General features: G+C 45.8%; 1 protein-coding gene across 1 annotated transcript; it reads right to left on the bottom strand.

Annotated features, from left to right (window-relative positions):
- Positions 1-7,862: 7,862 nt before the first annotated feature.
- On the bottom strand, positions 7,863-9,429 carry LOC119324672. Its single transcript, XM_037598447.1, has 2 exons — positions 8,397-9,429; positions 7,863-8,254 (listed from the first exon to the last, which is right to left on the bottom strand). Exons 1-2 carry the CDS (start codon positions 9,273-9,275, stop codon positions 8,225-8,227), a joined length of 909 nt encoding a protein of 302 aa, XP_037454344.1. The 5' UTR covers positions 9,276-9,429; the 3' UTR covers positions 7,863-8,224.
- Between the last annotated feature and the right edge of the window lie 3,897 nt (positions 9,430-13,326).

Raw genomic sequence — 13,326 nt, 5'->3', positions numbered from 1 at the left:
GACGACCGACGCCTGTCGGACGTCCGACCGTCTTTTCTGTCCGGATGTCCGGTACTGGTACGCCTCCAACGTATCTAGAACTTTTGATTGTTCCATGCTGTTATATTATCATTCTTGGATGTTTTACAATCATTTTATATCATTTTTGGTACTAACCTATTGACATAGTGCCCAGTGCCAGTTGTTGTCTTTTGCATGTTTTTTACATTGCAGTAAGTAAATATCAAACTGAGTCCAAATGCAACGAAACTTTTTGTGGAATTTGTATGGACTAGAAGACATCCAATGGGCTGGAGAAGCACCTGGGGGGTGCCCCAAGGGGGGCACAACCCACCAGGGCGCGCCTGGGCCCCCAGGCGCGCCCAGGTGGGTTGTGCCCACCTCGGTGGCCTCCTGCACTGCCTCTTTGCTCCATAAATACCCTAATATTCCAGAAACCCTAGGGGAGTCGACGAAAATCAATTCCAGTCGCCGCAAGTTCCAGAACCACCAGGTCCAATCTAGACACCATCACAGAGGGGTTCATCATCCTCATTGGTGCCTCTCCGATGATGCGTGAGTAGTCTTTTGTAGACTTGCCGGTCCGTAGTTAGTAGCTAGATGGCTTCCTCTCTCTCTTTTGATTCTCAATACAATGGTCTCTTGGAGATCCATATGATGTAACTCTTTTTGTGGTGTGTTCGTTGGGATCCGATGAACTTTGAGTTTATGATCAGATCTATCTTTTTATCAATGAAAGTTATTTGAGTCTTCTTTGATCTCTTATATGCGTGCTTGTGAAAGTGCTAGTATTCGACAGAGGGGGGAGAATAGGCGATTTTTATAGAAGTCTTCAAAACACAGGTGCTTTGAAGACAAACAATAGAAATGAACCTATTGATATGCAGCGGAAGGTAGACTACACTAGACAAGCCATAGTCAAGTAAGCGATGAAGTGAAAGCACGAAGACTATCAGCAGCTAGGTAGTAAGGATCAGGATGGAAGATAGTATGAAGCCAAACAGTAAATAGTCTTCACTCAGTGAAGTCAATCAGATCAGACAAATGGGCAATGACTTCACAAAGACAAACTGTAAGTAAAGAGAGGTGAAGGATAGAACCAGTTGCTCGGAGAGGACAAGAATTTGTTGGACCAGTTCCAGTTGTTGTGACAATTGTACGTATGGTTAGGGAGGCTGAGATTCAACTCATAAGACCGCGTCTTCACCTTATTCCCCTTGAGCTAAGAACACTTAGTTCTCGCCCAATCACTCTGGTAAGTCTTCAAGGGAGACTTCCAAACCTTCACAGACTTCGTTCATCGGCAATCCACAATGACTCTTGGATGCTCAGAACACGACACCTAACCAGCTGGAGGATTCACAATCCTCAAGTGTAATAAGTCTTCAGATCACACGGACAGAAAGACTTCAGTGATGCCTAACACTCTTTGGCTTTGGGTGTTTTGGGCTTTGTCCTTGCAAGGATTACTCTCTCAAAGGCTTCGGAGGTGGGTTGCTCTCAAACAACAAAAGTCGTGCACTAACTCTGAGCAGCCACCAATTTATGGTGTAGGGGATGGGCTACTTATAGCCAGGGCAACCCGACCTGATTTGTCCAAAATGACCCTGGGTCACTAAGGAACTGACACGTGTCCAACGATCAGATTTCAAACACACGCGACAGCTTGACTTGGGATACAAGTAAAGCTGACTCATCCAGCTCTGGATAAGATTTACTCTCATTGTCTTCTCTCGAAGACACAGGATTTGGTTGAGCATCACCTCATTCACTCTGACTTTGTTCACTTGGACCCCACTTGACAGTACGGTGGTTCCTATGACTCAGCAAAGAAGAAAAGGAAACTATGAAACAAGTATGTCTTCGCACTCCATAGTCTTCATGCGATGTCTTCTCATGTCATAGTCTTCAATGTGAATATCTTCACAGACCACCATTGTCTTCAATGTCTTCACACATTTTTAGGGGTCATCTCTGGTAGGTAAACCGAATTAATATGGGACTACTACCTGTGTTATCCTGCAATTCTCACAAACACATTAGTCCCTCAACCAAGTTTGTCATCAACACTCCAAAACCAACTAGGGGTGGCACTAGATGCACTTACAGTCTCCCCCTTTTTGGTGATTGATGACAAACTGCTTGAAGTTTTCAATGGGGATAAAAGTATTTGAAAGTTTAGTGTTGTGAGTATTGTCTTCATACATATGACGAGGCTCCCCCTGAAGATGTGCATATAAATGATTTGCTTTTGAATGCAAATGCACATGACAGGTTTTGCTTTGTGGAGGCCATCTTAAAAGCTTGAAGACAATGCATTATGCATATAAGAAGATAATGAAGATAATGACATGCATAATGGAAAATGGACGTCTGCAGAATGACTTCATGCGGATTTTATCATCGCATCACAGAATAGCAGAAAAGATAGCAGACGACCATCGAGTTTAAGTGTTACAACTCAAAGGACCAAATGTATCAAAAGACGAGAGTTGTAGAAACTTGGCAAAATAATGCAACCACCCATAAGGACCCGCTTAAAGACTATCAACTCATATGCTTCTCCCCCTTTTGTCAGTAATGACCAAAAAGGTTTGAAGACATAGAGCATATACTCGTTCCCAGAAGGAGCAAATGTAGGAGCAGGGTCAACGTTGGAGTTTCGTGGTGCAGAAGGGCCTGATGTAGTGTCAAGATGCAGTGTAGCCATGGTTAGTGAAGTGGCGTCGTCTTCTTCATCGACGACATTCGCAATGACAGTTGCAGCCGAAGATGAATATTCAGAATCTCAAGTGATGGAGTGCGGCGCCAACTTGCATTTTGTGGAGGTCTGGAATCAAACTTGAAGTCCTTGGTGAAGCCATCTTCGCGAAGATCGTCTTCAGAACATAGTAGGGTGAGGCTCTTCCAGGACCGCTGAGAGGTTTCATGGGCAACAAATGAGTTCTTGGTGGCCAGGTTTCAAATGCGATTGACATCCACCAAGATACTCTGCATCTGACGCTTGAGTCAGTCGTGGTGCTTGTCCTGCTTCTGATGTAAGGCCACAAGCAGCTCTTGGTCATTGAGTACACGAGAATGCTTCCGAGGCCTTTGGGCAATCGTACTAGCAGTGGCTTCAGTGTTTGCACGATGAGGCATACGCACATTGCCAGCCAGAGGATAAGCAGGAGTTGCAGCATTGGGGACATGAATTCCTTCTATTGGTTGAGTGAAGCTGTGATGATCAACATTATGAAGATATAGAGACTCCTTGGTAGGCTCGGGGTAGATGGCTTCAACTGACAGATCAACCTCAGGCAGAAAGACAAGATGATTGCATGTTGAGTGCTGATAGTCAATAGAAGAATGGAGTTTGATCAGGCGCATCACCCATGGAGCATAAAACTTCAAGCCAAACAGATCAATCCTAGATGCAGCAAGTTGTTTGATGAAGAAATCCTAGGAGTTGAATCTGATGCCATTGACAATATAGAATACCAAAGTCTTCATGGCTCCTTCAAGTTTTGCTTCGGAAGAATGTCCCTTGATTGGCCATAGAGTACGCCTCAGTATATGATAGACTGCATGGGGCAAGTACTCGAGGTCCTTGGCAAAGAATTCCTTGGGATATTCTGCATCTTGAGGCAATGGCTTCATCATACTGAGCATCTGACTCATATTGGGTTCAGGCCTCTGAAAGATACTCTGCAGTTCTTCTCTGTGACGCTGACAATCAGGCTCATACAAATCACCTGGAGTGGGCAGGGAGGTAAGCTCGATGATGTCTTGAGCTTTAGCTTCATGGTGCACATCACCTGTGATCCACTCGAGGATTCATGTCTTCGGATCCCTGTTGTAGCCACGAATGTGAAGAGTAGCATAGAACTGCAGTAGAAGCTCTTCATTCCAGTGCTCTTTGGCAGTGACAAATTGCAGAAGACCAGCATCCCGAAAGTAGTCCAATGCTTCTTCAAGACAGGCCAGCCCAGCAACAGCTTCACAATCAAGACGCATGTGAGGAAACATTCTCTTGGTTGTAGAGAACACAGGAGTAGTAGTTGCGCTGTTGATGGCTCCAATATCGATCGGAAGAGATCTTTGGCTTCGAGTATGGGTTCTTGGCTTTGTCAAAGAAGGTATTGTGTGCTCTGAAGCTGTTTACGCTGAAGGATCCTGGCGATGTAGCAGCACCTGGAAACCTTCGCAGCCTCGGCTTTGGCTTCTAAACTTGTGGTCGTTGCTCAACATGACAGTCATATTGTGGTTCTGGAGCAGTGGGAGGAACCATGACTAGCCAGCAAACTGTGACCAACTCCCCATCATGATTGAAGGCCATTTCCATAATGTGAGGCTTTGGTGGAGGAACAGCGCCGTCAGTGGGGACCGGCGTCACAGAAGTTTCAAGATTCGCATTGACTTCAGGCACAACATTGGCTTCAGGCTCCACATTGTCTTCGGCCATGACAACGTCATTGGCATCAGTAGCAGTGTTTGTCCGTCAGTGGTGAAGGCAACATGCACGGTGCGCGAAGCCTGGTAAGATGGGCGCGGCCTCCCCGCAGGCGTTTCAGGATGGCATGCCTGACGGCTCAGAACACGCGCGCCCGATGCACATGAGGTATGCCTTGGAGCACGCTGGTGGCAACGTGCACCGCGAGGTCCTGGAGTAGCCAACCAGTACAGGAGGAACCCTGCGGTTCCATCCTCACCTCTACTCACAGGTAATCCCCTTCCCCTCCATGCCCTCTCTTTCTTTTGAACTATCTCTCTTTTTAGTACACATTTGCATAAAAGGGAAAACTTACTTTGGGTTCATATGGTGCAGACCAACAACAAAATGATTGCTAATGAAAGGTTTGAGTGTAGGTATACTCAAATCAAGGTTCTTTTATCTAATTGGTTGGATAACTACTTTTCAAGTCTATGCCTTTAAGTAAAACTAAGCATTTAATTATTGTTCTATAGTGTTACTGATTTCACCGGCTTTATGTCAGCCGATTAGTTCTAAAGGATTCCACATCGGCTAATTTGGATTATGCTACTTTCGAACAAAAATATTTATTGACATGTATATTTAACAAGATCAATGTCATGTATTTTACTTTTAAGTATAAACAAACAGTGAAAGATGAGATAGGGCCTCCTGCTAGGATAATAACAGCAAAAAAACTCAATGCACATATCTGAGGATTTTTATTTGCAGGATGAGATTCTGTACATTGATATGATATATAAAAGAGAAATAATTTATTTACTTATTTGGAGATTAGCCTTTTAGTATAGGACTGTCATTTCCAGCAAAAAGAAAATATAGGATTGTTATACTTCAAGATATTCATGAAAACAAGTATTTGATATGTTCACATCTATATAACTACATGCTCATGTGTGTTTCATCTTTTTTCATGTTCAAATAAAGATATATTTGTGGTTTTTGCTCTGTGTTGATCATGTTTTGGTAGGATATTTTCTATGGTAGTGTTGAAATAAAGATATATTTCTTTTAAGAAAGGGGCACTATAAAGTATTGAAGCGCGCTGAATAATATAAAAAATGTCACGGAATAAAACATTTGCTGGTGCTATCCAAACACTATTGTGTACCTTCAGCAATAATGGGTCATTTGCTTTGCTTGGTCAACCTTGCAACTAAATATGTAAGATGACTTTGAAGTTTACTTTGCACCTAACGAAAAAAGTCGTCCATTTTTAATTGATCAGACAACAATTGTTTTATGTCTACGTGCCTTTTTTGGTACTCAAATATGTTCGTATCCTCTTTTTCAGCTTCAACATTTGGCTCATTCTGGTTTTGGTAATGCTTTCTTGACAGCGAAGCAGTCATGGGCTTTTTATAGAGACCTTGGTGAAGAACTTGTCAGTTTTCACTGCAATTTAGTCAAATGGACGTTGAGATTGAAGTTTCTACTTTTGTTGACTTTCTGATAAATTACAACAACATCGACAAGGTAAAGTTATGCTTCCTTGTTGTCTGATGTATCATGTTTTTCATGGTAAAGGAATAACAATTTACATGTGTGTAGGTTATGTGGGAGCCTTTTATAGAGCCCTCATGTTTTCATTTAAATATACTTCGAAAATGTAGATTGACAATAAAGGTCATGAGGTCCATGGCTAATGAATAAGTAGTCTTGCTGAAGGTGATAAATATCCAAACTGATGGATAAGCCGAAGGTGATATTCAAGAGGTCCATTTCTAACGAATAACTAGTCTTGGTGAAGGTAATAAATACCAAACTGATGGATAAGCCGAAGGTGATATTCTTCAACCTTACTAAAGTGAAAGCATCTATGGATGCATGTATACATACTTTCAATCTTCCTTTGTTGTCAAACTGTGGCATGTAAAGTATGGGAGGACCAAGTGGTTATAAACTGTGTCAAACCCATGTCTTTACGTAATTTTTCGAACATGGAAGCAGTCGCTTCCTGGATATCAGAGTATGTACATAGAACTGAAACGCTGATCGCCTCATATTTTGCTAGAGAAAAATGACGAGACATGTGTTAGGATGATGGATTTCATTATTAAAAAGAAGGATGTAATATAAGAGCACTTGGAATGCAGTAGACATGTTTCACTTGGAATGCAGTAGACATGTTTACATTGTTGTAATTGTAGGATTACTGATTTGTGGTGCATAGACCATCTGCATTAATTAGTTTTTGTATTTCCTGATTTGTGGTGCGTAGACCACCTGCATTAATTAGTTTTTGTAGTTCCTGTATTTTATTTCTTAGGCTGGTTGTAATGGGTAGTATCATAAGTTAGTATCATGCATATGATACTAGTGTATAATACTACCTCCCTAATGCATAGTATCATATGGTAGTATCACATATGACTTTATTTATTGCCATGCATGACACATACTAGTGTAGCATTTATTATGATACAGTATCATGATATGATACTCAACCCTCTCTTACTTCATTTAATTCTATGCCACCTCATCAAAGTTGCCTAGTTAGCATGCATGATACTAGCTATGATACTCCCATTACAACCAGCCTTACTGCATTATTCTGGGTCGTTTCAAAATTTCTGCTCTACACAGAATCTTAAGAAGTTTGGGTATGCACACAGGTCCTAACAAGAATGGGCTATTTAGTGCAATGCATGTGGCCTGGTGACTTCTTTTCTTTTGTACAACCTCCGTTCCTAAATATAAGTCTTTGTAGAGATTTCACTATGAATCACATACGGATGTATATAGATGCATTTTAATGTGTAGATTCATCCATTTTGCTCCGTATGTAGTCCGTAGTAAAATCTCTACAAAGACTTACATTTAGGAACGGAGGGAGTACGTTCTTGGAGGACTGGGATCAGGTGACATGCGCTACGGTGACATGCACGGTGACATGCGGCTCAAATTCAAATTTAAACATTGCGAAAAAATCTGAAAAAAATCATGTATGTTCACAGCACATACTAAGATAACCCCTAAAAATTTCAGATCAAAATTCGAAACATACATCGAGAAATAAAAAAAAGAAACTCAGATGTGAATAGTCTACAGAGAACCGTTCCGGAACTATTCATGACAGATTTCTCTTTTTTGTTTCTCGATGTATGTTTCGAAATTTTTAGGGGTTATCTTAGTATGTGCTGTGAACATGCATGATTTTTTTCAGATTTTTTCGCAATGTTTAAATTTGAATTTGAGCCGCATGTCACCTGATCCCAGTCCTGGAGGTCACTTATTCTCTCTTCTGTTGATCAAGTTTTCTTCTTCTTTCTTCTGCTTATCAAGGTTTCTTCCTTTCCTTTTTTCTCTCTCTAGGAATTGCATTTATTGTGTGACCTATGTATTGTCATTATTCTTGCTTCATTGGTCGTGTTTGTTACAATTAAACAAATGTTTTAATTGGAAGGAAATCTCCCCTTGCCAACTGCAGCCTGTTACCAACCGGCACGACTCTTTCGTTGATCTCGCTAACCGACGCTATTCGCGTCCCTCTGTATCATCGCGTCCCTACGGGACCTATATATTGTGTTAACTGAACCATCAATAAGGAATACTGTTCGATTCATTTGCTGTTCATTTGCTGTCTCTCGTTTGTCTCTTGATTTATCAGCACGCTCGCCATTGAGCGAGTCGATCAATTCCGGCGATCGCCGGAACAAGAAATATCCTTCACACGTCCGGCACAGCGGCACAGGTCTCCAACCGGCGTGTGGTCGCGCGGCCTCAACCTCCCGCACCAGCCCTAGGCGTTCATGGGACAGGAACGGCGAGTCTCTCGGTCTGGGAAGAAACGAGGAACCAGGCCACCAAGAACAACAAAAAGAAGAAAGAACAGGGGAGTTGAGATCCATTGATCAAAGATTGAACGACTCAGTCAAGAATAGCAAGCACCAGTGGGTTCGTCAATTCTGAATGTTCTTACCCTTTTTTTATGGCAATAGTACAACGGAACTGTCCTGGGCAACCATGTCCATCTCAGCAATGTCTGCCTGCACGGCTTCAACGCATGCGGTGCACGCGACCACGCCTGCCACCGCTCGGCGTACAGCCGCTCTTCACAGACCGGGGCGCTCGCGCCCGTGGCTTCTGGCATCCGGCGCGCGGAGACACGCCTCGCAGCGGCGGCAGCACTTCCCGCAGCCATGTCCTTTGCGGCGGCTATGGGCAGCGCTGCAAAGGCCGCCCAGATGCGTTGGCTGGCGCGCGCCACGACGCGGCTACGCAGCGGTGTCGACCCGGTCGCCCCTGTTGAAGCAGTTCCGCCTTCGGGGAACGACATCGTCGTCCTTGACGACGACGCGCACAAGGCCGCGCCGCTGCTATCTCCGACCCTCGCGGTCGTCGAGGTCGCCACCAGTCGCGCTCGCCTTCGTGCCGCCGGGATACCCGCGTATGCCGTCCTCCACGGGCCGCGGCTCCCCTGCCACTCCTCGTCTTCTCCGCGCCCGGTGGTTCGCCGCCGCCTCTTGGCGCTCGGCGTCCCGCTGGCGAGCCAGCCATCGAGCAGCCCCTCCGACCGCGCTGGCACGTTGGAGTCCGGCGGCGCTCGGGCTCGCGAACGGCGCTTCAAACAGAATCGCGCCCGGCACCCTCCTTCTGGAGGTTCCCGACGAGCACGAGCACGGCGGGAGCTCATCTCGCCGCCGGTGAAGCGGCCGACCGGCCGTGGGCGTCTCCGCCTGTGTCGGTCACGGGATGGGGATTGAGAATGACGTGGCTGGGTTTGCGCCTGGTTGCTCTCTCCCTTATCCGTCCAGTTGACCAGGCTGGTTTTTAGCCATGGCTGCTGGCCCATTTGCATGCTTACTGGGCCACGTCCAGCCCCTGCTTAATTGCTTACTAGATTTTCAGTTCTTTAGCAGATTAGTGTTTTAAAACACTTCTAGCAGTGATTTTATTACTGTTTTAGACCTGCTAAATCAGTGCATATATTTTAGTACTGTTTCTTGTTGAGTATGCGGTATTCCGGAATATTTCTATGATGTATCTATTTTCATGTTAAACACATGTCGAGAACAATGCATCTATTTGCAATTGAGATTTCCAATTTCTTGCAAATACATATGCAAAATTCAAGGTATCATTCTTAGCAATTTGAGATTCACACTAATGATTTCGAGCCACCTTCTTGAAATCTATTAATATTGCAACAGTTCTCTGCAACTGTAATGGTGTCGTCTATATTACGCAATCTGCAGTATAAATAAATTACCGGTTTTTCACCGGAGATGATATGTTCTATGTGTGTACCACATTGTCATTCTTCATGAACATGTCACAACGATCGAGATTGATTTCTCCCGCACAACAAACTTGTAAATTTTTGACAATAACATCTCCCTCATTATATTAGGAAAACACAAGGTAATGAGTTGGATCTACTGCGTGTAAAACTAGGATATTGGGGCAACTGCTCGACACTCTTGGGGTGCGGCTATCTCATTATATATAAGTACCAAAGGGTACAAGTACAAGTACAACACGTATACACAAGTCTACGTATACATATACAGTCTAACACCCTCCCTCAATCTTAACTGTGGCCTGAAGTACAAACTAAGTTAAGATTGCGTGTGCAGCCTACAAACTGTGGTTGTGAAAGAGGCTTCGTGAAGATGTCAGCAAGTTGATCCTTTGATGATATGAACTTGATACTAAGCAGCTTCTGTGCAACACGCTCTCGAACAAAGTGATAGTCAACCTCAATATGTTTTGTTCGAGCATGAAACACCGGGTTAGATGATAAGTATGTAGCACCAATGTTATCACACCAAAGCACTGGAGAGTGAACCGAAGGAACTCGCAACTCCCTCAGCAAGGACTGAACCCAAATGATCTCAGATGTCGCATCAGCAACTGCTTTGTACTCGGCTTCTGTGCTGCTGCAAGACACCGTAGCCTGCTTGCGAGCATTCCAGGCAATCAAGTTGGGACCAAGAAACACTGCATACCCCCCCCCCTGGATCGCCGGTCATCAGGACTACCAGCCCAGTCAGCATCAGAGAAGGCCGAGATCTCATAAGACGGCGCACGCTGGAGAAGCAAACCATGAGATGCAGTGAGGCATATATATCGCAGAATGCGCTTCACAGCTGACCAATGGGATGTTGTGGGCGCATGAAGAAACTGACAGACACGATTGACTGCATAAGAGACGTCTGGTCTGGTGATAGTAAGATACTGCAGGCCTCCAACAAGACTGCGGTACTCAGTGGCATCATCAGAGGAGAGAGGGTCTCCATCAAAAGCAGACAACCGATCAGTGGCAGACATAGGAGTAGCGACAGGTTTACACTGCAGCATACCAGCACGACGCAACAAATCCAGAGCGTACTTCTTCTGAGTAAGAGTGACTCCAGCAGAAGACCGTGACACCTCCAGACCAAGAAAGAAGTGCAGAGCACCGAGATCCTTAACAGCAAAATCACCACTCAATGCAGCCACAAGACGGTCTGCCGCAGCATCTGAGGAACCGATGAGAATAATATCATCAACATAGACCAGTAAATACATCGTAACCTCAGGGCGTTGAAGAAGGAACAGTGATGTGTCAGCAGTAGAAGGAATGAACCCAAGTGCTCGCAAAATCGAACCAAGACGTGCATGCCAGGCACGGGGAGCCTGCTTAAGGACATAGAGCACCTTAAAAAGACGACAGAGATGATTAGGACGTGCAGGATCCACAAACCCTGGTGGCTGACGCATATAAACCTCCTCCTCCAGAACTCCATGCAAAAAAGGTTATGCACATCAAGCTGACGGAGAAACCATCCTCGAGTAACAGCAAGGGATAGTAGCAGACGAATGGTAGTAGGCTTGATAACTGGACTGAACGTGTCTTCATAGTCAAGACCATACCTCTGTTTGAAGCCCTTAGCCACTAACCTTGCCTTGTAACGCTCGATGGAGCCATCAGCATGCCGTTTAACTTTAAACACCCACTTAGAGTCAATGATATTGACCCCAGACACTGGAGGAACAAGCTGCCAGGTGTCATTCTTCAGCAATGCTTGAAACTCCTGTTCCATCACGGCACGCCAGTGGGGAATGCCTAGTGCAGCCTGAAAGTGGCGAGGCTCAGCAGTGGGATCCGCAGCAGCATGAGCCATGCACGCGGCGAGCCACGCAACAGTCCCATCGGTCCGGATCTTAGGATGAAAGACACCGGTCTGACTGCGCGTGCGATGTCGAGGAGCAACAGGTTGTGGTGGCGACGCAGGGCATAATGCAGGCGACGAAGGAAGCGACCCCGAGTCGCCAGGGCTCACGCCGGAGCCACTGGGCGTCGGAGAGGCGGGCGGTGTGGCGCCCGACACGGCCACGTCGCCCAGGCCCACGCTGGAGCTGCTGAGCGCCGAAGGAGCAGACGAGCCTGGGGTGGCCGGCCCATCGGGAGCCGAAGCCGGCCCAGGCGAGCCTGGCGTGGATGGCCCAGGAGCAACCTCCTCCGAGGCCAGCTCAGGCGACTCCCACGAGGCGGGTGAGGACGACGCTCGCGGAGCGGGGTCGGGCGATGCCCGCGAGGTAACCGCGGGCGCAGCTCTTGCGGGTTGCGGTGTGCCGCCCGATATGCATGCCCCATGCACGCGATCGTCCTCCGGACGCGCCGGTGCTTGTTATTCAAGGAGCTCGAGACGAGCGCCACGGCCAACACCTGCAGCATGGTTAGGGAGCAACACAGGAGCATATGCAACATCCACAAAATGATCAGGCATAGGTGTGGTAGAAGAATCGTCTGGCATAAGAGTGATAGAGGTATTCGGAAGTGCACGAAAGGGAAACACATTCTCATGAAAAACAACGTCACGAGAAATGTAAACGCGATTGGTGGGAACATGTAGGCATTTGTACCCTTTGTGAAGGGAACTATACCCAAGAAAAACGCACTTTTTCAACCGAAACTCTAGCTTATGTTTATTATATGGACGCAAATGAGGCCAACAGGCACACCCGAAGACTTTGAGAAAGGTGTAGTCTGGGATTTCATTGAGCAAGAGTTCAAGTGGGGTTTTCACATTCAGTAGTCGTGAAGGAAGCCTATTGATCAAAAAACAGGCAGTGGAGAAAGCATCACTCCAGAACCTAAAAGGTACGGAGGCATGAGCTAACAAAGTGATGCCAGTTTCTACAAGGTGACGATGCTTATGTTCGGCAGTCCCATTCTGCTGATGCGTATGGGGGCAAGACACACGGTGTGTAATCCCAAGCTTGTTAAAGAACGAGTTTAGGTTGTGGTATTCACCACCCCCCCCCCCCCAGTTGCTTTGGACATGAATAATTTTCTGGCGAAGGAGACGCTCAACATGTGCTTGAAACTGGATAAACACATCAAACACATCAGATTTTTTCGTAATAAGATAGAGCCAGGTAAACCGACTGTAAGCATCAATGAAACTGACATAATAATTATGGCCACTAACAGACGTTTGGGCATGACCCCATACATCGGAAAAAATAAGCTCAAGAGGATGTTTCACAACACGACTAGACTCTGAAAACGGGAGTTGGTGACTCTTGCCCTGCTGACAGGCATCACAAATAGTTTCAGCAGTTTTATTTGACACAATTGGTAGCTCATGACGATGCAACACATGGCGGACTATGGGAGCGGAAGGATGACCAAGTCGCGCGTGCCAATGTGTAGGCGAGACACGAACACCACTGAACACCTGAGGAGAAAACTGCATCGGAGGTGTGGTTGGCGCGTCAAGTGCATACAAGCCACGGCGAAGACGACCGCTAAGCAGAACGGCCCTCGTGTCCCAATCCTTGATAAAGAAACGAAAAGGGTGAAATTCAGCAAGGACATTATTGTCACGAGTAAGTTGTGGAGCAGACAACAAACTACGCGA

This window comes from Triticum dicoccoides, chromosome 6B (genome assembly GCF_002162155.2).
Source record: "Triticum dicoccoides isolate Atlit2015 ecotype Zavitan chromosome 6B, WEW_v2.0, whole genome shotgun sequence".
Taxonomy (NCBI): domain Eukaryota; kingdom Viridiplantae; phylum Streptophyta; class Magnoliopsida; order Poales; family Poaceae; genus Triticum; species Triticum dicoccoides.
This window is presented reverse-complemented; position numbering and strand designations above follow the sequence as displayed.

Bases quoted from the DNA above. Each gene is read 5' to 3' on its own strand.
- LOC119324672 (XM_037598447.1), bottom strand. From the start codon at position 9,275: ATGCAAATGGGCCAGCAGCCATGGCTAAAAACCAGCCTGGTCAACTGG. The intron at 8,255-8,396 runs GTAAGAACATTC...GTTTCTTCCCAG, and splicing joins ACTATTGCCATAAAAAAAGG to ACCGAGAGACTCGCCGTTCC.